Raw genomic sequence first — 25,101 nt, 5'->3', positions numbered from 1 at the left:
GCACATCTGACACGGCTCTCCGCCAATTGATTTAAGAACCTCGGCCGTTGCTCATATCATTCTCTGCAGTTTAATTGGATAGGGCATTTTCCTCAGTTCATGCAATGATCTGGAATTCCAAAGCTCGACTGAACTTGAGCTCAAGTATGATCTCAGCATTTCCAGATCGAGTCAATTCGAGTTTTGTATGTGCTCGAGCTCGAATCGGCTCGGTTGCACCCCTACCCAGGCAATGGCATTACCATTTTTGTCACAAGGGGATGCAAAGTCCTAATGCCCTGCACGCGACTTAAGCAAAAAATTCAGAAAATAAAATTCGAATTTAGAAAAGAAAAAGGAAAGAACAATGACAGCCCCTCCTGGTGCATGCCACCCCTGCCGCTGGCCACTACCCACCTTCATGAGGTCACCGTTGAACCCACTAGCAACCTCGTGGGGTTGGGATGGACTTCATCCAGAACTTGAACAAACCAATACGGACAGTTCCCAATCTACTTGAGCTGGTCAAACGGCCGTAATGTCATAATGAGCTGGTCTAGGGCAACAAGCCCCAAGGACAATAATGCAAGGAATATTCCATCATTTATAAACTTCCCTCGGATTTATCGTAGAGGAGAGCACAAAAATTTACCTAGTTCTTGGAAATCCAGTTCTTATCACTCAACCAACCCAGAGGCATTAACTTAACTGGCAAAATAAGAAAAGGTACAGCTGAGTGAAACAAACGGAATCTAAGGCTAACATATTCTTTTGCCATATCAACCCGTATTTCCACAGCAATGTAATATACATTGTAAGAGAGAACACCACAATCCAATACACAGCCCAACAGAGGCCCAGAACTACCTCCAGAAAATCGGGATGAAATCTAGTAAACAAAAGAAAGAATCGACTTCCACTATAATGCCTAATCTTATAAAGCTGGAACTAGATGCAATATGCTCAATCACTGGATCCGGATGTGACCGAGCTCCTTTGGGCTCCAGTTCTCTTTCCGGGTACTTTTTCCTATTTCTCTGTCCTGCCCTCTGTTCTTTTCTACCATAAAGATCCTAACCGTTACGAAGGATGTACAGATGTTAGTCCTAACCTGTTATTTACAGACACTACTTAGCACCGCTGCCTTGTCCTGTAACTGCCTCTCCTGCCACTGCTTGTTATGCGGGCAGCCCCTGCGTAATCCTCGTCGTCATAGTCTTCTTCATCTGCCACTGCTGCTCGTTTAGACCCTCTCCTAGAAGCTGTCCTTTTGGGCTTAATGTTCGATGTGTAAACGCCATAGTCTATGGTGTCTTCCCTCAGCGCATTCTTGAATTCCTGCACGACAAACATTATACAATTAATATGAAAGCAACCAATCGGAGAAAGGTTCCGACTATATACTCTCAAACCAGAAATCCAATTCGTCAAGTGTCCCTGAACTATGAAAGAAGTCGATTCACTTCCCCAATCAGATCAGTCTTATCTTTACAGATTAGAACACGTAGCCAAGAGATCCCGCAATGACTAGAATTTCATTACTGCTGATTATCTTAGCACCCATGTGCTTTACACTAGCCAGTTCTCAGAACTCTAACTTACGAAACTAAAAGACAGGCTAAAGTTCAATAAAAGGGAAATTATGGGGATTAAACCACGATCTTAGTTTACGTCACCTGATATCTTTGAAATACTTCTTGTGGAGTCAAAGGCAAATCACTTCGTGTGCCGCTGAGATTGAAGGGAATATTCTGCTTTGTGAGAACATCACCCGGTTTCAGAGGTTCAGTCGGAGAGAAAGCCTATTAAGCAATACAAGTCCATTAGATCAAACAGCCCAAAGCTAGCAGTTACACTCAATTTGAATCACTGAAAAATAATGAGTCGTGAAAAAGGAAAAGAGCCAACCTGGCACCGAGCATCGTTGAGAGTATATGTAATCTTCAAGTGCTTTTTTAGCTTCAGCAGGAGCTGCAAGGCAGTAGCAGCTAGACAGTCCACCTGCATTAGTCCCAGATAAAAGTGCTATGAGAACATCTATCACTGAAAGAGTAGAAAGAATTAAAAGGTCACACAGAAATTTCCCTTTCATGCCAATCATCAAAGCAGATTTTGTTGGCAGTGTAGTCATTATCCTAAGAAGCAACTTGAAGCCAGTTACATCAGTGATGACTTATTTTCCGTCAATACAAAAAAAAAAAAAAGGGCTTAAACTATTTATATCTCATATTAGAAAATATGTCGCCGAAAATGGATATTACGAGAACAATCCAGCAGAAGGTATGCCAGCTTAAGTCTTTCGTTAGACTAGAGGCAAGGATGAAAAGCAAAGACTATAGATCATTGCATGAACTTGGGAAAATGCCCTATCCAATTAAACTGCAGAAAAGGATATGAGCAACGGCCGAGGTTCTTAAATCAATTGGCGGAGAGCCGCGTCAGATGTGCTCCAAAAGCAATTGCTAATTTTGCAGTGAAAACAATGGTGCCTTTCTCAAATTATTAAATGGTTTTTGGGTTAGGCAAATTGGAAGCACCTAATAGACGTTTTTTTACCAGTTCCATCAACTTTATGATTTCGTATATCGAATATCATCTGAAAATGCAACTCTGTACATGTCTAGAAGAAAACAAGTTGCTTTATCTACTGGAAAGAAAAGTACCTGGATTTTCTGCAGGTCGTCACCAGATATTCCACGAGGTTCACTTGAACCCGGAAAATGGGCTTCTCCTTCAGTATAAGCACTGCCGTTAGCACTAGATTTATCAACCGCCTCAGGCAGGGTTCTGCCATTCAGATCCAGTGATCCCACATGGCCTTGAACTGGCTGAAAAAACGACCCTGACTGAATTGTCCCATTCAGATCTACAGCTCTTAAGTTACCAAACAAAGGTTGAGCAACTTGCTCCTGTTGGATACTTCCATTACCATGGCCTGTTTCCTGGCTTCCTCTTGAAAACAATCTCGAACAAAATGCCTTCAAGTTTGCCTCAATGGCACCAGCCCTAACTTGTATTATTCGATTTATAGAATAAATCAAATAGAGCGGCTCATCAGGCACGGTGAATGGTAATAAAGCAAGTATTTCTGTACAGTGCCTGCGGACAGAAACTTAATGCTGTCAGTTGACCTAATTAGAGCAATAAAAAAGGAAGAAACTTCAGTAAGCAGTGTTTCTGTCTTACATTAAAAAAGGCACCACTGAATCATTCCATGCGGGGTTATCAAATTTGCGCACAATTGAAGCCATAAATTTGTTTCTAGAAACTCGATTTCCACGAATAAGCTTGTAGATCCGTGAGACTCCAAGCCTAGCTTGGGCTAATGCAGCCCCGTCAGACTTCCCCCTCGTATTTCCAGGACCCTTGAAATTACTCTGGCTGGCATCTTCAGAGGAAGCTCCATTAATGACTTGTATAAAAATAAATGACATCTGAAGGCCATCTCCTAACCGACTTTCAAAAAAGGCTGGGTACCTGAAAAGGAGCTTCAATCAGTCCAGAGTATACAAGATTCAGAATCACTAAGGACATATTTGGTTAGAGGATTGCACTTACTTCTCATTCATATTCATCAGCAAATGATGAGCCAGCTTTGAATTTGCCTCCTGGGGATCAGTTTCAAGTGCTATAAGGTATGGAACACAGGTGATAGGATGAACAAGACCCTGACGCAGAACAACCTCCACAATCTGCACCAGAACCAGAGTTAAAACTTGTTGATTTTGAATACCAAAACCCTAAAACCCTTAGTACTCCTCAGCAAAAACTTCAAGATTCTATTTAAGTAGATCAAAAGGATTAAACACCTAACTAAATATTCATCTCAGCTGTCTCATTACAGTTTCATGAATAAACCATTATCTATAATTGGTGTGACAAATTAGATACTGAATAAATCATTATCTACAAAACGGTTGTCCTATGTTACGGACCCTGTCCCTCAGATTTCTAAGTGCATACCAACGATTCTTTTTTGTAGACCCACCACGAACACACATCATTCACTCCTATCTCTATATATAACTGACTAGATGTTCAGAGAAATAGAGTCTGACCTTGAGAGCAGTCTGACGAACTTGTTCATTAAAGTCGATGCACCTATCCAATATTTTATCCCAATATAACTGAATGATACCCCCACATATATTAGTATCTCCTGCACCTGCAGCGACAGGTACGCTAGAGTTGGCTTCTTCGGGGTAAGGAGTTGCAGTATCCCCAGCCCTTTCTGTTCCCATTTGGCTTTCAGCATCAAGAAGATACTCATACATGTTTTGCAATGCTTGCATCTGATAATGGAAAAAGTCAATTAAAATATGAAAGATTAATTGCTGATAGAAGATGACATGGGCAGAAACTAGCAAGTACAAGATACTCCTCACCTTGAGGCGGGAATCAGCATCAGAGGAGAATGTTGCCTCTAGAATGTTGCCAACATCCTTGTCCAACATAAATTCAGGCCTAGCAATTAGCACAAAGCCCAAAGCCTACAGAAGTCGCACAAATATGAGAGATCCTTTGTGAAAAATCAGCTCGTAGTATGTAAAGAGAAGATAGCAGAAAGACTAACCTGCAAAGATCTAACCTTCAAAACAAAGTCATCCATCTGAAGATATCTTTTAAACAAGCTAAGGCTGCTCGCAACATCAATCCTTTTCTTACTAGAGGAAGACAAAAGGGAATTTCCATAGCGGATAAGCAGACCAAGACAAAAAAGAGACCGACCTAGTTGCTGATGCAAAGAAAATAACTGTCATTAGGAGAAAAGAAAACGATATGCATTGCTTTATATGTGAGAACTTCCATAAAAGCGGCACCGAAAAATGCCCATCTTGTTGATGAGACTAACACAATGAAGGCCATTAAAGGCCATTTACCATAAGGTAGCAAAAGAATATATCCCTAAAATCTTTGAGCCTACCAACCTGCTTGCTCTCAACACCTTGGGAATCCAAATGTTTGAAAAACACCTGAACAAGATATTCAATAACACTGGATCCCTTTCCAGCAACTTTTGTGACAGAGCATAGGCATCTGCAATCAGAAAAACAAAATCAGGAGGAAAAAAAATGATCCTTACTTTTCAAATAAGTATAAAGTGCATCAAAATGGCTATTTTCTGGATATCTCAGGTGTCTATAACTGCTTGCATGGAAATAAATAAATAAATAAACAAATCCACCATTGACAATCAGTAGAAAAATATTATTTTGGAACCTGTAACTGAGTCTGACAAGCTAGCAGCATATCCAAAATGAAGTCTCGCTATACATTTACATATATGTCTAGAAAAATTGCATCTCACCAAAGGATATTCAGTAGTCATTTATCATATGTGGAGGGAATTTTATAAGCTTTAACCTCCTCTTTTAATATAGTTCTTCTTTTTCTCCCCAATTAGATAAAACTGACAAGTTGCAGCCATACAGCAACTATCACTACACAATTCAATAAGCAGAGAACAAGAAAGAGTAAGTGAGAACTCGGAGTTACTTGATGCAGGCATGGACAACTGTCAAGAAAGAATGCCGAACAATCATGTGCTTCAAATCTTGTTCTAATTCTTCAATAACACTTTGCGGTAACTTCCGAAGCAAAGGCAAAACGGAATCAATTATGAAGATTATGCTTTCCAATAACTGCGCAACAGCTCTGTTATCTCCCTGGAAATGAAAGAAAAAACAAAATTTTAGTGTCAAAAACCCAGCTTCCCTGCAACTATTGGAAGCAGACTCACAGAGCGTTTCGGAAACTAATAATACATACGAAAGTAAAATATGGATTTCACAAAAATTGTTCAATTTTTTTTTCTTTTTCAATACCACAAATCACATGGTTCTGTTACTAGCTTCACATAAATACAGATGACATACACTAATGAACTACATTGCTTCCATCCATGAAAGTTTTGATTCCTATTTTATCACCAGCTCCATTATGAAATAAATTTTGACAGCAGCCATAGGTATAGCCAACTACTACTATTATATTAATAAGCTATTACCTGCGTATTCTGCATAATGATTTAGCAAGCTGAGGCTTTTCCCCAACATTGAACAGAATGTGGATAGAATATCTCAGGGAGTTGCAGAAGAGCATGTGCCAATATCAATAGTTGTATGATTTACATATGAAGGGCAAGGAGTATATACCTGGCTCTTCAAATAAGGTTGCAAAGTGACAACAAATTGGGAAGGATCGGAAGCTGGTGCACAAAGTGTTGGATCCACAACACAAAGTGCATGCAAAACCAGTACATAGGGGAGCGTCCTCACCTCCACTTCCTCACTTGTTGATTCCTCCACCTGAGAATTAAGCTTTCAGCAAAATAAATCAAGTGTACTTTATGCATCACAAGCAATGAAGCTTACCTGCAATATCTTTTCCAGTAAGCACTTGCACATTAACTCGCAGCGCTTACGAACTGATGCAAGCAAAACCGGGTTAATTCCAGCAGCTTTTGCCGATTGTGGGAAAAAATCAAGCGCCAAATTGCGCTTAATGACAGAGACAAGGAGTTGGTAATTTGGCATCCTCCTCAACATGTCAACAATTTGCTCAGTCTTTTTAGCAACTTCCATAGGAACAGAACTTCCATTGCTGTAGAATCGAGCCTGTCCACCAGAAGGTTCCTCAAACCAAAACTCGTAAAATGTCTTACAAACAAGATCCTGTAAAGGACAGGAAATAAGCAGGAAATGTGAGAGGAAGATAACAAAAAGAAAAGCAGTGTCTATATACTTCTGCTTCAAGTATAACAAGAATAAATCATACACGATAGACAACCAGAGGAAAAGGAACATTTAAGAATGACATATGAAAGCCCATGAAATAAGAACAATAGAACTCTCAGCTATTACAATATAATTGATGACTTATTGTCATACTGGGGTTCATTCTGTAGTGTGTGTGTGTGTGTGTAGATAGCATAAAAAAGTTGGCATCTACACAACTGCCATTCAAAATCACATTCAAATCGTAATCCCATTGTGTTATGGTGTATTCAATGCCAAAAGTGGATGGCCTAGGTAACACGTATAGAGAGGCCAGAGGAGGGAGCTTAAACTGCTGCTAGAAGTTCAGAATGCATAATCCATATGACCAAATATAAGCACAAAATTACTCACTGACCTGAATACTAGACTCGTCATCAGTAACCCGCACAATGATCTCAATGCAGGCACTAGTAAATTCAGAGAAATTGTCACTAGCAGTGCACATGTCCCGGATTATTTTGATTGCACGCTTACGAACACTGACTCCAGTATCTTTTATTCTTTCTGCAACCTTCTCAAAATACTACAATAATGAACTTTGTGAGAACTAGTATTGGATCAACTAAACATCAAGGAAGAATAAAAAAAGATGGGTGCCACACTTATGAAATTACCTTCAAACCAACGTCAGGATGTGATGCAATATGCCGACCGACAAGCTCCAATGCAGCTTCCCTTACAGATATTGCAGAGTCACAGAATCTCCCTTCTACAGCCAATTGCACACGATTGTCGCACAACACCTCAGGGTCAGCCTCAACAATAATACTGACCTGCTCATCCCAGTTAATAATAAGAGTTAACAGACATCATGACAAAAATGAACAGATATAATATGGTTATCCAAATGAAAGATACTTACTGCTCGTAAGGCCTTGGCCCTAATTACTGGAGAGTTTTCCCTGAGACTTGCCTGAAATCAAACCCCCAGTAAGAATAATGCCTTGCTGTTTAAACATAAATCTAGCAGATTTTACTGACCAGAAGCATGTGAAGAATTTTATCGAACCCTCTGGAAAAAGAATTATTTTGTCCCAGGGCTAAAGTGATCTTCTTCACTGAATCTCTTGTCAACAATGAATACCCTGAACCAGAATCACGCACTATTGCTTTCGATTTCAGTCGGGCAAGGTAGTAAAAGAACTTCTGTTGAGACTTCAGATCATCCTTGCACCACAGGCAGAGATAGAACCTGGAGGAAGGCATCTTCAATGCATCCACATAAAGTGCAAATATAAATAACAATGCAAATATAGATAGTTTAGAACGGACCAGCGAACAAACAGGTGTAAGTCGTCAGCAGAAGCAGAATCTTGGAGGTAATTCAGAAGCAACTGCTGAACAATTTCAATCTTTGTGATAGGACCATAAGGATCAGAACTATTCTTTTTGTTGTCCTTGCGTTGTGTTTCGCAGTACGATTGCAGAACCATAAGTTGCTTCTTGCAGACGCAAAATTGGCAATTCCAACTATGATTTGGTACCTCCTGCTCCCTCATACCCATGCAATCAGAGTGGGATGATCGTTGACAACTTTGACATGTAAACAACAACTTTTCAACCCTGCCATCCAAACAAATAAAGCATAGGTCCTGTGGATAATCTTCAGTAACATCTTCTCCATCATTTAACTCTTGCACTATCCAAAATTTGTCCAGCTTGTGAATAACAGCATCACGCTTCAATCGAGCAGCAATCGTACCAAGTAAATCAATTGCCATAGACCGAGCAGAGACATCTTTAGATTTCAAGCCAGCATTCTGGAGTAGAAGGACGCAGAACACCTGCAAATAACTTCACCAGCTTAAAAATATTTCATCAATACTTCAAAAGGATAAATAGCAACATTTGCCTCATGGCTTTTTAGCGTGGAATTTCAGGAAATAAAACAGAATCATAGAACAATAGGACTCAGACTATAGCTTCAATTGCTTCAACATAGAGTCCTAAGTGAAAATCTGCAGGGTGGTGGTGGGGTGTGGGTGAAGGGGCATGCGCATTTGCATTGTATATCCTTATTCGATATTAAAATTCAGCAATACAAATTTTCAACAAATGTCCAAATTACTCATACTCTTAGCACTCTTCTTATCTGAATAAGTATACCAAGTTAGTGCCTATTTGAGAGTCCTTACCCGACCAAGAACGAATTTCAAATCAACTAAACTGCGCAACATCCTGATATGCAGTTAAGTATTGTTAATGAGCTCATATATGTAATAGTTGAAACAGCATTATGTTTTAACGTTGGAAGACAAAAAATAGTGCAGTCAGCAGAATTTTGCATTATGTGTAGAAGATACCTCAAGAATGGGAGCTGAAGCTGGATATTCAGGCAAGTTCAATGTCGTCATCAGATCCATCACAAGATTTTCCATCAAAACTTTCACCTCAGATGCATCCTGAGGCTTTGCACTAGTAAAACGCTGAAGTACACGGGTCCAAAAGAGACAACAAGCCTCTGTGACAGCTTCATGGCATTTGGCCAAGTGACTAAAATCAGTAGGGGCTTCCATAATGGCATTAATGCTAGATGCATCCCTCATAGCTTCAGGAAGGTTAGCGCTACAGTGAACCAATTGAATCAGCAAAGCAGTAACCATCTGAATCTGCCTTTGATCCTCATCAGGCAGCAGATAGGCTCGAAGTGCTCGCTTTGAGGAGGGTAACTTCCACAGCAACTGAAGCATTTCATCGATCACATAAGAGCGATGTTGATTGTACGAATAAAATATCTGTTAACAAGAATAAAACCAAAATGATCAACTATTCCAATTTATACCTGCATGATGAAAAATAATACTTCGAGGATTTAGGACGAAGTATATTCTACCGCACTAGTTAAAGCAATGGCTTTCAGCTGCAAAAGCTGAACATTATCCACCAAAAATGTGGTAAAGCTTGTCCTCACCAACTGCAGAATACAACTATCTGATAGCTTCTCTATCAACAGTAGATCCCTGAGTAGACCAAGAATAGTACACAGTTTCTGAAGCACGGTATTAGCTGCTGATGAGACCCTATCAAGTGAAAGTGGCAATAAAACATAAGATGCCAGGTCAAAATAAGGAAAACTCCAGCACATTCAGATAATAAAGAAGTTGAATGAGCAGACTTGTTCACAGCAGATTTCCTCATTTTAACACTCTTCACACTGCGTCGCCTCTTGCCAGAACTAAAATCAGCATCAAGCTCGTCATCTTCATAACCTGGAAATAGACAAATTAAATACATGTATAACATGCATAACATAATATCCAGCAGCGAAATGATGCGTAATCAACAAGTAGAAAAGTTTTGTTGCCGTTATGAATGAACTTAGAAAGAAAGTCTAACCTTCAGCCACACCATTGTCACTAGGCTTGTGCAAGGCCCGATAGGATGGATCATAGACATACATGATACCCGTTATCTGATGCCTAGAGAATTCCAGAATTCTTTCAATGATCTGAAGCAGATAAGGTATTATCAGCATCTCACTACTAACAACGTGCAAGATTGAAATAATTTGACAGGGCCAACGAAGGCACAAACACAACAGAAATTGCAAAACCTCAACAATATAAGCATAGACGAATACATAAGTACCTCTTCACTATAAAGCTGTTTTGGCATCTGCCTGTGAGACATCACAGCTAGAGCTGCATGTATGGACTCCAATGCACATAGAACAGATGAAAGTGCATCTGAATCTGACTGGAAGAACATACCAGGATTAGTTAAATAAAGCATACAAATTTGTAGTAATAAAATCAGCAACGAAAACATCATAGCACAAGCACAAAGAGTTAAACTGAAGTGCTTCTTAACCAGAGATCATTTGAACCAAATTGAAATTGCTTCATAACAAAGAAAGACTGCTTCAGCATTAGAGCCAGTGAGAGAATATTTGCAACAATAAAAAAGAATGGTAAACTTACAGAATCCATTTCATCAATGGACAATCCTTCTGCTCGATGTATCTGATGATCTAGTACCTTCAGAAGTCTAACAAGAATATTTACATCTACCCGATGTAGAAGCTTCTTTGCACGAATAGACATAATTTCATTCACAAGTGTTCTAATATCAGACAGGGGCAACGAAAGCCACTCTGCTTCATCCCTCTCATCTCCAATAATCTCAGCTCTGCCACAGAAATCCTCCAACACCTCACAAAAGCTCCCGATTATGTCATCTACAACCCAACATACGCAGAATATATCAGGGGCAACAGCTGAGAGTTTTAACTCATATTGAGGATATGAACCCAAGCATGTGAACACAAAGAGAAAGAGGCAGAATAAGAAGGCTAACCTTGAAGTTCAACAGGATCTTGCGGAACTGACGGGACTTCGTCATGCACTTTCTTCTTAACTTTTGGCTTTTTAGAAGACGTAGAAACGTCCTGCAATATTTAATTGAGACTGAGAAAACAAAAAACACGTGCACTACAAACTACTTTAGAGAGGAAGAACTACAACAAATTACTTATAACCAGAACCAGCATGCAAACATACATTGGCAAGGAAATGATTAAGCTGTTGAGCCCTGCTTTCATCCAAGTCTGTCTGTGCTTGACTAGCCAATACACTAGGTTCAATAGGCTTCTTGTCATGCAATTTACTAACTGGGATCTGCTCTTTGGGGCGACCTGAGAAACTTGAACGGTGCAATGAACAATAAGAATAGAAATGACAATACAGGTGGGGAAAAAAAAACTTATTAAAGGTCTTAAAGCAGGTATAGCAGTCCATGGCATCCACAGATCTTGGCTTATATGTATATATATACATAAATATGTGTGTCTGTGTGCGCGCGCGCGTGCGTGTGTGTAAAAGGGAAATAGAACCCCACGATCCCAATCGATACCCTAGGCAGAAACATCCAGAATTCTTAAAAAACAAGAAAGATATACAAAATAGATAGTTTTACTCAAAGAAAAGATGGTGGAGAAAAGGGAACATTATATAACAAGAATTGCCAGGCAAGGTACATACAGGGAATACTCCTTTACCTGGAACACTGTATTCAAATGCTTCAGGATTGTGGCGCAGAACCTCTTCATAAAGGGCTAACGGCTCGATATCACCATGTGACATTACTCTTGAATCTTCTCTAAGATTTCTGCCCCCCCCCCCCCCCCCCCCCCCCAAAAAAAAGGTATTATTACATAAATACATCCATATACAGAAGGATAAAGCATGTAACTCCAGCCATTAGCAAAATAAAGCCTCCAAAAGACGATATTACACATGTAAAACTTTCCTAAGCACCTTTTATAATGAAAACTCAGGGAAGAGATAAGTTAGGAACTAATCAACATCAAATTACTACTTATAACTATCAAGAAGCCCGCATAAGGGTTTTTTTACAGTTGTTTAAGGGTAATAAAGGTACGAATTTGAGCTGACCACTAAAGAGGAGATAAGAGCATAAAAAGGGTACACATTTGAAAGTTGAAAATTTTTAACCCCAAGCAATGAAAGTATATCTCATACAGAATACCTTATTTTAGCCAAATTGCATATATTATTTGAATGTGATCTATAAAACAAATTTTCTCGAACCATAGTAAGGAGTTTTTTAAACTCTTGGTGCATTCTTTTCTGTAAATACATGCCAATTTGAACCCGCAAGAGAAACTGCTGCTACCAGAAGATTGTATTATCTACGCAATTAAAAAAATAAGGATTCTCTAATTCGCCTCTTTTTGTAGAGAAGCATCAGTTAAGCATTATCTTACCCATTACCCCGAAGATTAAGATTTTTAATAGCCATAACTACACCCCCAATCACCTCAATTTATCAAACTATCTTCCAAGGAAATTAATTGCAGCCATGAGACTTGATCGACCACCGCTCTACTAGGAATTCAGGCTTATTACCAATCAAGTAGCTTAAAGAATTACTGCAGATTAAATCACTGATTCTCATCGAAACATGGAAATCCAGTTATCACTAAGAATCTCGTCTTCAACTTACTGGCTTGCTTCAGAGGCATCTTCTTGTAGCAGCTAAATCGTACATATAGTTTTTAGCTGAAGGAATTAATAGTAATGGCAGCTTCCTTGGACAGATGAGTTGGAAGTAAATTACTCATCCACTACCTGAATGTTATGATCTTTGCACCTTGACGAAGTTAGTGAGGTATAACTAATAGGCAGCATCTAGGTTCACTGATGGTGAAATTTCAGGATCTGTCAGGGCTTGGAATTTCGCTCCTTTAATAAACTTTTTCGGTGAGTTTCGAGAAAGAGGAGTTTACTGTGTAAATAGCAATTTGATTAATTGAATATTTTCTTCTGCACAGTAACTTTTGACACATTTAAAGCACTCCTTAACAGATGATTGTCTTAAACAGTTTCCTGTACTAGATATGGCAAGAGATCCGTGAACCATTCAATGCCTATAAGAAAATGATGGCATCTTTCCATTGATGATAAAACATAAATATGCATATAATGAATTTGATTTATCTTAATTATTAAACGGTTAAATAGACTATGCAAGCAATTTATGAAATATGAATAAACCGCCCCATGCTAGACATGTGGAATCAATCTAGCTAGACATGAAACATGTAGTTTATCCTAGAAAAATGCTTTAAATGCCACTGCTTTATAGAGAAAGTAAAACCTTTGGCTAAATAAAATATAACAAGATAAAATGCGTTGAAGTTTAATTCTTAAGAATTTAGTATTTTTCAGTAAAATAAAATTTCTTACTTTAGGAAGAACCAACTCATAACGTAACACATGAACAGTAAGAACTAGCACTTTATTGGGACTAGAACTAAATAAGAAGAAAATAAATTTAAGAGAGAAAATAATATGTAGTATTTATAGGCCCTGCCCATAACAGGAACGTAGAGTTCACGGTGGCATATCTCATTACTTATAGTAACCACAACTCCTAAAACTCCCACTTTTTACGGGGGAATTATATTATTCAATATGAAATCGAGCTTATCTTCATTATCTGATTTATTAATTCATTTTTCTGATTTAACATATGATGCAAGGCACTTCGGCCTTTTAAAACTACTCCATACTTAAACAGCCTATTTCTCAGACTCATTTAACGAACCGAAGGTCAGAATAACCACTCTCCCTCAATTCAAGTATCCAAGTGATCACTCCTTCACTACTCTATTCTGCTTGCCATACAGCAGACTATCACTGCTAACCGTCACACAAAAGTATGGCCATTGCATCTACAAATTCTCAATCAGCCTCATGGAAATGTACTATTATCCAGAAATTTGAATCCATCCTCACTTGAGCACGAGCAGAAAAACTCATGGAGCAGCATAGATGTACGAAATCAGCTTCACTTCCCCCGAGCAAACGAATTGGAGCAAAAGCTTCAGCAGAGCGGAAGTAAATCAAGCAGTTGCGAGACAACAGAGAAAGAACTCACAAGTAAGAAACATCGGTTTCTCGGAGCAGAGCTGCAATTTTACTTGCTTGAGCGAGGATCCCACTGCGATTCGAGAACCTGCTGCTACTGCTGCTGCTGACACCAGCGGGCTCATCGAACAACCTAAGTTCGGGATCGGACGAACCACAGAACACCGGCAGTGATGGCAGCGGCAGGCACGGAGCAACGTCGGAGTGAATAGTGTTGGGCAGTCCGATGCCCCTGTAGCTCAAACCCGAGCCCGAACTGCTGGGGTTATTCATCGTTCGACTGGGAATCGAGTCCGGGAGGTGCAGGTCAAGCTCGAGAGCATGAATTCAACCGCTCCGGCGAGGAATGTCGGAGATCTCCGGCCAATTCAGGGGGTGAAATTAGGGTTCCGGCTCGCAGGAGAGATTCGGAGCCCTAGGAAATGAAATCCGGTGATGCAATTGGCGGGGAAAATGCGTGAGGGGCAAAATCATTTTTGCGATTTTTCGGCTGATAATATATGTATATACAGGATTGGATAAAAATGGCGTCTAATGAAGTTACCAAATTACCCCTGAACATGCTATTCTTGGCACTGGCCGATAATTATCTTCCGGCTCAGTTCAGGGTTATGTGGCGGCGCATTGACTTTGACGACCGGGGCTTTACCCGGCAAGTGGGAATTTAATACGATTTGAATTACGGAATGACGAAAATACCCTGAAGCATCTGTTTTATTTTGAAAATGGCTTGTCGGGAAGCCATGTTCGAACTTTTGGGAATATCTGCAAGAACTTATCCGCTAGGATTAGGAGTTTCCTAAAAAATGCGTTTTAACGAGACTTCGAAAATAATAAAACTCTTTCTATTATAGCCCCCGGATCTATTGATATTTAACGGTTGTCATATTATTTCGGATTTGGCACTTCTAAGTATACATTAATATTTAATGATACCTTATTGAAAAGCAACTCGGCATTATATTGAATTTAAAATAATAAATTACATTCCAAACAAAGAAAAAACTTAGTATTAGTGATCTTTCCATATTCAAAATAACAAGTCATTCGTCAAATTATAACAAAAAAATAATAATGGTTATTAACCTAAAAATACATATCTTTTTAGATTCCTAGATCTACTTTTCTTTTTTTTTACTTTGACAGGTGGATTTATAAAGTTTCACTCCGTCACCAAATATACCAAATCATGAATTCCTCCTTTAAAAATGCTAGCGTGGACGATGACGGTGGTGGCGTGGCTAATGGAATCTGAGTTAGCATTTTTTTCAGTTCCATAAAATCACAAAATAATAATTTTTTCCCAAGTCTACCAATTTTTTATTTCCATGCAATCACAAACTTTCAAGTTTTTCCAAGTCTATCAATTTTATTTTTATTTTTCATTATTTAGTAAATAAACTAATTTATCCACTTTAATAATGACATTTTTTAGTTCTCAAGTGTATTTGCTTCTAGGTGCATTTAGTCTTACTTGAAATTAAAAAATTGGTTTGAATCAATTTTATAAATTTCAGTCCTTGAATCATTTGAACTTTTAAATAGATTTTGTATGGTACCTGACATGATAGCCCTCAGTTGCTGCATGGAGTCTGCATGGCTCAGTAGGGTGCATGTCAATCCAATGCATTGATGGGAAGTAGTTGCCTTAGCTATTGGTATAATTTTCACCCCAGTTTTACTTCCTAAGCAAACAAAAATATTCATGTGGGATGGAGCATACACTGCTTAGTTGAATGCATGTTCACTAATCCACCGGTGGGAAGCTAGTACAGTATCCTAACTAGTGGTAGAATTTTTCTTATGTCCTACTACCCACATTCATAAAAAGAAATTCATGTAAGTTGGCGTGCTTCTTATTTAACTATGTGATGCTACTACTGTATTTCTTTCTAGCATGATGAAATTATAAGGGTTTTCTACAATATTTTTATCCTATTGTTGGCCATTCTCATACTTACGAAATTATTAGGATAAAGGAAAAGAAGTCGACAAGTTATGGGTTAGTTGACCAGAGCTACATCCCACCATTAGATTAGATTAATGTCCCTTGATAAGTAAGACAAACTTTCCACTTACTTGAATTGCTGTTTTGTTTACATTATGAAAATTCTATCAGTAGCTACGGTACTAGAACTACTTTTCACTTTTGGACTAGATTGCCATGTCACTACTAAGCAAGGCATGCTCCATCCCACTTACTTAAGAAGTAGAAATTAGGAAAAATAATATTCTATCAATAGTAGAGTACTAGAGTTATTTGCTACCGTTGCATTACACTAACCATCTCTTGGTGAGCAACGCAAGCTCCAACCAGTGATTGAGGACTCTCAGCTATGGTATAATGTGATAGAATAGAAGTTTTCAGAATTAGGTAGTTTATGATCTTTCATGGAGTACTTGTTGAAGTCTGTCTCTATATGTATTTGTAATTGCATGGCAAAATAAATCTTAACAGAATTTGCGTGGCTAAATGTTATGACCCTTGGCATGACCGATCGTATCCAGTGATTTCATTGTTGCAAGAAATTAAACTCATTTAAAATTTTTAAATATTTCTAGCATCAACTATCCAAAAAAACCGACTTAAAAATCGTTCTTTTTATTTTAAGTAACTAATTAAAAATGTTGCATTTAGTAATGAAATTAAGTTTTGAAGAGATGAAGACAAAGGTAGTTGGGAAAAAATGTGAAAGAATTCGGAAAAAAAATGTAATGATTGTGTTGTTGAATTAATGTAAAAGTAAAATGAAGTGAAGTCAAATTTAATTTCATTACATTACCAAGCATGCCATTAAATACATTTAGAAGCGGATACACTTAATTAAGAAATCACATCATAAAAAGGGATCAATTTTTTTGAAATAACTAAGGGAGCAAAAATTTATGATTTTATGAAAAATAAAAACAAATTGGTAAATTTAAGAATAAACTAAAAGTTAGTGATTTTATGGGGAAAAAATGCCAACTCAGATCCCATTTGCCACATTAGCATTTTTATTGTGCGCGCCAGCATTTTTAGCGGGTGGATGATGTTTTAGTAAATGTGGGAACAAAGTTTCGTGAATTTACATGTCAAAATAATTTTAAAAAAAAAGTAGATGGAGGAATATAAGGAAAATATATGTATTTTTAGGTTAATCTAATAATAATAACTTTCCTGTTTATTAAGAAATCTCACTTGATAAATTAGAGAAGTGGTTTATGCCTCCCAGATGGAATGCTTAACATCACCTAATCTCTATCACAGTTTTGTGGAAGGAAAAAGAAACAATAAAATTTGGATCGATTACTTCACAAACTTTGCCAGTTATCTCAAATCTAGCATGAACTATGTTTCTTTCTCACAAACATAGTTGGTGCTAAATTTGAGAAAATTGACAAAGTAAGTGATTTTTGACGCGGTTAATCCATAAAATTTTCATAAATTACTGGAGAAAAATATTATCCCGATGTTGCTCTTTCTTTACGATCCTATTTCTCGTGTAGAGTTATCTTGTTTCGATGTATTTTGAGATGAATTTTCGCAATCCTATAATTACTTGAGTATATCTCATGTACATATTTTTTGTTGAGGAGCGTATGTAATTTTAATGATGCAGATGGGATGACTACATACCATATTAGCCTGTTTATGACGCAGATGGATGACTAAAAAAATTTGCATGATAACCTTCCTTAATTCCCGATCCAAACAAGCAGTAAAGTACAAGTATGTAGCATCATATATAGGCTGTAATAAAATTCTTTTTATTATGTACATCATATAGATAAGAGGTGTTATGTGTAAAGTTCCTCATAATAATTCTCAGTTCTCACTATACCCGTAGAATAAATTAACTACTTTAATTTGTAATTTTACTTTTTCTAAAATATTTTTTGATTAATTGAGGATTTTATGAATTTTCAATTACGCCAATTATATAACTGAAACTGTTTATTTTATGTCGAATATCTTATTATGGGGTATTGTCATTATCTTTTAGCTTGGTTAAGATGCTTGTTTGTTGAAATTACATGTTACAGATGTATTGTATATATATCAAGCACATTATTTACATATTTGTATTATTCTTTCTTAAATTGGTAAAGCTGTTTTTTTCTTTTTTAATTTACCAAGAAAGCATGACTTAGCGTTGTAAGTATGAAATGTAACCCATAAAAACAATAGGACTAAATTAGTTAATTTTTTTTACAATCAAAACTGCGGAAAAGTTTCAGATACTGAATAAACATAGCATCTTCAAATAATTTTTGTGGGATAATATTATAAGAAATTATAAGCTATATTTTGTTTATAATACAGATAGAAGATTGTTAGTATTCACATAAGTATAGCATTGGCCGCTAATAAAGGCACTAGAGAGAGGATCACACTTTGTTGCGGCTGTAGATTTCCTATTATTTTGAGATCTAGAAGAAATAAAATTGTATAAATTAGAGTATAATTATGTTTACATATCTTACAACTCTTTTTTGAAAAATCTTAAAACATCATATGTGAATACAAATTTAATATGTTTTTCTATATAGTATCATTACATTTACAATTTTTCAAGTATATATATGTAATGATTATTATTTTTAATATTTTTTATTAAACCCTATTGTCGACACCAAATTATAATTAAACACTTAGTTATCTATCAAATTTTAGTTCTATTATACTTTTATCATTTGAATTATTATTCAATCAAGATGTTCTTTCTTTTATAAGAGTTTTGGATAACTAGGATTTTGGGAGAAAATAACTTATATAATAGGGAAATAATATCGTACAACAAGACTTTTTTATTTTGTTATGTTGTAGCACAAATTGAAATAATTTTATTATACAATGAAAAAAAAATTCACTCCACAGCATTCTGTCTATTTTTCACCATACATGATTTTTTTAATGTGGGGAACTTTTGAGAAATGGGAACTTGATAGACCTAAAATAAATAAAATATAATATAAATAATATAAAAAAATCCAAGACAAAATCGAAGAAGGGGGTGGAGGCGCCCACACCAGCAACATACCCACCCCCAACACCCCCCTCCCCAGTTGAGGTTGCTACACAACTTAGACCACGTTAACGACCTCGGTCGGGGGTTCGGTGGCTGGCGGGGCACCCATTCCCCCTAATTTGAAAGATCCCAAGCAGCTAGGATCCCTTTAAGCTAGTGTTATATATATATATATTTGGTGAGTAATGTATTGCTAAATATTATTGCTACTGTAAAGCGCAAACTTTTTTCTAGTTCAATTCAAAAAACTATTGTAAATGATATAGCAACAATTTTTTTATACTCCCATTTAAATAATAAGGCAAGGTAAAAGTACCCAATTATGAATTATTCAGATGTAATGTGAATAGATTTTCTTTCTTAGAAACTAAGGGTGCGTTTGGATTCAGAGTTAAAATAACTTTGATTTTTATTTTAATTTTGATTGTGGAAAAGACAAATGAGATGTGATTATAAATTTGACTTGAGAAACGTGTGTTTTTGTTGTGTAGTGTGTTGAGTTAAAGTTAAAGTTAAAGTTCAAATTTTTTAACTCGGAATCCAAATAGGGCCTAAATTTTCTTCTCAGTTATAGGACATGCTCATATGCTAGTTAAAGAAAAGAAAAAAAAGGCAGTTTTTGTCCTCAGCTTTTAGCTTTTTTATCATTTTAATCCTAAACCTTTTTTTCGCTATTCTTATCCTCAACCTTTCATGTTTTTGCCACTTTCGTTCTACAGTTACATTTTCCATTAACTTTGTTGACATGATAATTAAAAAATAAATTTTAAAATTTAAAATTGAAATAGAAGAGAAATAATAATAAAAAAAGAGAAGGAAAAATCGAGAGAAGGGGGCTGCCATCCTCAACCAACCACCCTCGATGGGTGTTGCCGGTGAGGTATGGGTGGCTCGGTGGTGGCAGCCCTCATCCCCTGATTTCTCCTAGGGTGGGTGGTCGGTGATGGTAGCCCTGACCCCCTCTCTAGATTCTTCCTCCATCCCTTTATTATTTTTTAATTTTATGATTATTTGTTTTATTTTAATTTAAAATTTCAGAAAGACATTAATTGCCATGTTAGCAGAGTTGACAGAAAATGCAACTGTAGGAGCGAAGTGACAAAAATGTGAAAGGTTGAGAATAAAAATAGGCAAAAAAAGGAGTTTCTGACCAAAATGGCAAAAACGCTAAAGGTTGAGAGAAATAGGCCATTTTGGGGACCCAATTGCTGGCAAAAAATTGGCTAAATGGAAATTTTGTTATGATTTTTAATACTGTAGGGACTAAATCAATGGCAATTTTTTTTTCAGGTACTAAAGCAGTGGTTCTAGAAAAATTTGAGGATGACAGTGTTACTGGTATATAAAATAAACTAGATGAAGGGCCCTTGGCATACATGCGAGCTAGTATTGAAAAGATAGTTGACTAATGGAATAAGCTTGATAGAAAATATTAGCGACTAATAAAAGTTTGTCCGTGATTGCATAAACAGAGTTTGACTATAAGGAATTTTTTATACGTATTTATAAGGAAGTAGTTTTTTTTTGCTAATTTGTAACCATATATTTAGTTATGATTTATTTCTTATCAATACTATATTGCTTAAGCTTGTTTTTTTCTCATATATATGTTGCTCCATTGCTAAAAAATAGTTAGCTGAATGTTTTTGTGCTTTTCAATGAAAAATTAGATTTTTCATAGTTCATAGGATATGAAAGTTTGTACTTTATTTATGTGAAAATGCTAAGAACTTGTATAAATAAAATTATTTTTTAAAATTTTAGTTTTAGGATTACAATAAATGACTTTTTATCTTCCATAACTACAAAATCTTTAGAGTTATTCGAATGATGTGATTCAATAATACTACGTCTATTTCGCATCGTGATTGGTTGAGAGCTTCAAGAATCATGAGGTACCTACATCCTACATGGCATTGTCCAGCACTTTGTTTCAGCTTTTATAATTATATTCATATATAGATATGTAGATGGGCACAAAAAGCCCCATCGACAAATTCAAATCCGAAAACTCTAGACATCTTGTGAGGGTATGTGCTTCTAACTCACGCGCTTTTTTAAATAAAGAAAGAAAGAAAAACTAATGATTGGGAATGGAGTGAAGTAATAATTATATTTATTTGGAATTTAATGATTATATTGTTAAATTATAGGAAAAATTGGTAAAAAGTAATGAATAGACAATAATTGAGAGAAAGCAATGATTGTGTTATTGAATTGTGGAAAAAGTAATGAATAGTTGAGAGAAGTTAGTATTAAAAATTGAATTGAATAGTAGTTAAGATAAAATAAATTGAAAAAGGAAAAAAAGTAATAATTATGTTATTAAATTGAAGATAAATAGAGTTAAAGTGGAGTAGAGTAATAAATATTACTCCAAAACCGAACACACTTGACACCCTAACACTTTAATCCCATGCCTTATGAAGTTGCATAACATATATAGCTATTACAGCTGTGGCATGCCAAAATAACTAATCTTATTTGCTGTCAGGAGGTATATAAAATTAAGAGAAAAGAAACTATTTCCATTTCTAGAATTGGGCGACTCAGCCATTTCCAAATTTTACTTGGCATGAACCAAAATATTGTCTATATTTACATTTATTATAGGGCAAATTACACAAAAAAACCTAAGTTTCGTAAAACATCTCAGTTTTGTCTTAAATTTTATTTTGTAACAAAACAAATCATAAGTTTTCTAAATTGTCTCAAAAATGACTTCCGTTATAAATTCTGTTAATTTTGCATACGTGGAATATTAATTTCAGATATAAAACAAATAAGATAGGTTAAATAAAAAAAATTAAATTTTCAAAAAATTCTCAATTTCATCATAAAGTTGGTTTGTAATGAAAAAAAACTATATGTTTTTGCTCCTAAAGTCGGCCCCGGCTAACATCTTCTCTCATGAACCATTTCTGAGAAATTTTTAAAATACGTATTTTTAAAAATTACAAATCAAAATTTGAAATAAAACTGAAACTTTTTTGAAAATTTAAGTTATTTTTGTAAAGAAAATAGATTATGATCAAATGATGTGTAAATTTTGTGGGTCCCGTGAAATCCTCATAGGCAAATAGACAGCAAACTTAACAGAATGGTGACGGGAGGTCAAATCTGAGACGATTCTCAAAATATGTGATTTGTTTTGTTACAAAACAAAATTTATGATAAAACTGAAATATTTTACAAAATTTAAGTTTTTTTTTTGTATAATTTGCCCTTTATTATATTATTATTGTTTTCTTTCGTTCTCATTAAGTTGTTCTGCTGTCTAGCTTTTCAAACAGGCCTATAAATACAAAGCTCCTCCATTCCTCTAATGGCACCACATTTAAATAAGCTCTATCGATCTTTTCTCTCCTTTCACTTTTCCCCAATGGCTTCTCGTCAACTAATTCCGCTCGTGTTAATATTTATGGTTGCAAAGGTGTTTGCAGGATTGGATGTAAACTGGTACGATGCTCACGCAACGTTTTATGGGGACATGAAAGGTGGAGAAACCATGCGTAAGTCGAAGGCTCGCTCATCAGATATAACTGTCCAGAAAAAAAAAAGAAAAAGAAAAATGGAAGCCTATAAGGAACAACAATATATCTACATATATATATATATATATATATGTATGGCACTACCTTTTCTTAATTTTAGATTAGATAGGGTAAATTCTGATTAAATTAATGATTTTTTTTCCTGTTGATTGTTCTTGACATAAACTTTATCATATAGTTCTTACGTTAATTTTGATAAACTTCTCTGATCAAGAAGAGAATAATTATTATATATCTTATTGCCTCATTAATCGTTTGTGCAATATAGCGGATGAGATCATACTTATACTAGGTCTGGTTTGACGTAATTTTGTTCATTGTTTTACAATCATTACAAAAATTAGTTATTTTTCATTTTGTAAAATCATGGACATTCTCAACTTATTAGCTAAGACTATTCTCATAAAGACGCCAATTTACCCTTGGCGATGAGGTGTCTTCGGTGGGTGTCACACCCCTGCACTGCTGAAAAAGTTTGTCAAGAGAGAGCATGTATAGGTATTGCTGCTTAGTTACATTAATTCTTGTTGATAAAAGTATAGTTATTTTCTATCGTTTTTAATATATACATAGATTTTTATATAAATAATATTAGGAATAGATGTTAATTGGTTTAAAAATGAATACTAAAATTAATATTGACAAAAAGAAATGGTGAGAGGGGAGAGAAAAGTATCCTTTTTTTTTAATTTACTTGCTTATTCTTGCTTAAACCGCCCATTTACTCTCTTCTTCTCATTTTTTTTTTGTTCCTTCTCATTTTTTGTCAAATAATTCTTTTTGAATAATGTTCCGATAAAAACTATGTTCTTTTTTCACATTATTCTTTTTGTATAACTTGAATTAAACCCCAATGATAAATAAATCTTTTAAATACGTACAAATAGAAATTGAGATATTGCTGTTAGCAAGGAAGCTAGTGGTTATGAAATTAATTTTGTACTCCATGTAAACAGAGGGAGCTTGTGGTTATGGAGATCTGTTCCAGCAAGGGTATGGATTGGCCACAACAGCCCTAAGTGCTGCCCTCTTCAACGATGGCCTAACTTGCGGGGCTTGTTATGAGATCAAGTGCGTGAACGACCCCCAGTGGTGCATCAAGGGGGCTGGCTCAGTCATCGTTACAGCGACCAATTTTTGCCCTTCCGCCCCAGGGGGCCAAAGTGGTTGGTGCAACCCCCCGCAGAAGCACTTTGATCTCTCCATGCCCATGTTCACGAAGCTTGCATACTACAAGGCCGGGATCATCCCTGTCCAGTACCGAAGGACCACATGTGTGAAGCAAGGTGGGGTCAAGTTCCAGATCAAGGGGAACCCCAACTTTGATCTTGTCTTGGTTTACAATGTCGGCGGGGCAGGAGATGTCATCAACATTAAGATTAAGGGCTCGAGCACGGGCTGGATTCAGATGTCCCGTAACTGGGGCCAGAACTGGCAGGCCGGAACAGTCCTGAAAGGACAGAGTCTGTCATTTCAGGTCACAGTCAGTGACGGCACGATGATTGAATTTGACAATGTCGCCCCGCCGAACTGGCAGTTTGGTCAGACTTACGATGGAGGGAAGAACTTCTAGACAGCATGCTTTTGTATTTGTAACATGTATGCTTATTACTTCCAATTGTAGTCCGCGAGGATTAATTTGATCAATTCATAATAAGTAATTGTATGAAGCCTGTGAACATGCATGCGGTGGAGCTAAAATGAAATGTTGATGACATTTCACCATATGTGTCGGCTGGTTTAAAGGTTTTCAATCTTATTTAACTTGCCCTCTCGATCTGCACACGATTGGAAAAATGAAACAAACTCATTCTCAACCAATGGGCCGAGGATACGTGCTCAGTCTCATTATCTCTTCGAAATTGTAGTACACAGATCAAGTGCATAGGTGAAGATATCACGAGATATAGTCATTTCAAGTTCAGCATCTGATTCTCCACCTTCTCAACGGCGTTAGAGCACAATCGCAGCCGGACCCAGTTGCATCTCGTTCTGCTTCACCCTAATCCTGGCTCGCCTTCTAATGATTAGATTATTGTTATTCACCTACCCAGGCCTCCATGTCGTACTCTCTGCCGAGCTCAAACTGTGAATTTCGATGGCTGAGACTCTCTTATTCAAGCTTGTTTAATTGAGTATCGTATTCTATATAGTATAATATATATATATATATATATATCTCTATATATGTTAGCAGATTAGTTTGCAGAACATTAGGCACAATCAGAATTTCGGAGAGCATTTTCTTTTTCTGGGATGAGACTGGGGAACATTTTTCTCAGACTGTAATATAATGTATGTGAATGGTAATTTCCGGTTGTAGACCCAGCTTGAGAAATTCGATCTATGAGAACTCGGAAATAATTTAATTTCATGAAGACTGCTA

General features: G+C 36.4%; 2 protein-coding genes across 4 annotated transcripts; one reads left to right on the top strand and one right to left on the bottom strand.

Annotated features, from left to right (window-relative positions):
• Positions 1-716: 716 nt before the first annotated feature.
• On the bottom strand, positions 717-14,623 carry LOC116215431 (sister chromatid cohesion protein SCC2). 3 transcript variants are annotated; one of them, XM_031551143.1, is made up of 28 exons: positions 14,160-14,623; positions 11,755-11,864; positions 11,258-11,391; positions 11,055-11,145; positions 10,679-10,935; positions 10,347-10,454; positions 10,095-10,206; positions 9,874-9,967; positions 9,592-9,778; positions 9,062-9,493; positions 8,031-8,542; positions 7,740-7,950; positions 7,621-7,671; positions 7,373-7,531; positions 7,114-7,281; positions 6,354-6,653; positions 6,135-6,287; positions 5,476-5,645; positions 4,908-5,016; positions 4,553-4,714; positions 4,365-4,469; positions 4,038-4,271; positions 3,538-3,671; positions 3,166-3,456; positions 2,643-3,078; positions 1,888-1,980; positions 1,656-1,781; positions 717-1,317 (listed from the first exon to the last, which is right to left on the bottom strand). In XM_031551143.1, the coding sequence occupies exons 1-28, from the start codon at positions 14,420-14,422 to the stop codon at positions 1,111-1,113; spliced, it is 5,409 nt and encodes a 1,802-aa protein (XP_031407003.1). In that variant the 5' UTR covers positions 14,423-14,623; the 3' UTR covers positions 717-1,110. The 3 variants fall into 3 exon arrangements, with proteins under 3 accessions (XP_031407003.1, XP_031407001.1, XP_031407002.1); XM_031551141.1 differs by having other exon boundaries at positions 4,038-4,469; XM_031551142.1 differs by having other exon boundaries at positions 4,038-4,469; positions 9,670-9,778.
• A 7,889-nt stretch (positions 14,624-22,512) lies between these two features.
• Positions 22,513-24,399, top strand: LOC116215436 (expansin-A23-like). Its single transcript, XM_031551151.1, has 2 exons — positions 22,513-22,673; positions 23,672-24,399. The coding sequence occupies exons 1-2, from the start codon at positions 22,544-22,546 to the stop codon at positions 24,286-24,288; spliced, it is 747 nt and encodes a 248-aa protein (XP_031407011.1). The 5' UTR covers positions 22,513-22,543; the 3' UTR covers positions 24,289-24,399.
• The last annotated feature ends 702 nt before the right edge of the window (positions 24,400-25,101 follow it).

Source organism: Punica granatum, chromosome 7 (genome assembly GCF_007655135.1).
Source record: "Punica granatum isolate Tunisia-2019 chromosome 7, ASM765513v2, whole genome shotgun sequence".
Lineage (NCBI taxonomy): Eukaryota > Viridiplantae > Streptophyta > Magnoliopsida > Myrtales > Lythraceae > Punica > Punica granatum.
Note: the sequence above shows the minus strand (reverse complement) of the source record. Positions and strands in the feature narration are given on the sequence as shown.

Bases quoted from the DNA above. Each gene is read 5' to 3' on its own strand.
- LOC116215431 (XM_031551141.1), bottom strand. From the start codon at position 14,422: ATGAATAACCCCAGCAGTTCGGGCTCGGGTTTGAGCTACAGGGGCATC. The intron at 5,646-6,134 runs GTATATACTCCT...TTTCATTTCCAG, and splicing joins AACCTTATTTGAAGAGCCAG to GGAGATAACAGAGCTGTTGC. The intron at 4,470-4,552 runs GTTAGTCTTTCT...CGACTTCTGTAG, and splicing joins TGAAGGTTAGATCTTTGCAG to GCTTTGGGCTTTGTGCTAAT.
- LOC116215436 (XM_031551151.1), top strand. From the start codon at position 22,544: ATGGCTTCTCGTCAACTAATTCCGCTCGTGTTAATATTTATGGTTGCA. The intron at 22,674-23,671 runs GTAAGTCGAAGG...CCATGTAAACAG, and splicing joins GAAAGGTGGAGAAACCATGC to AGGGAGCTTGTGGTTATGGA.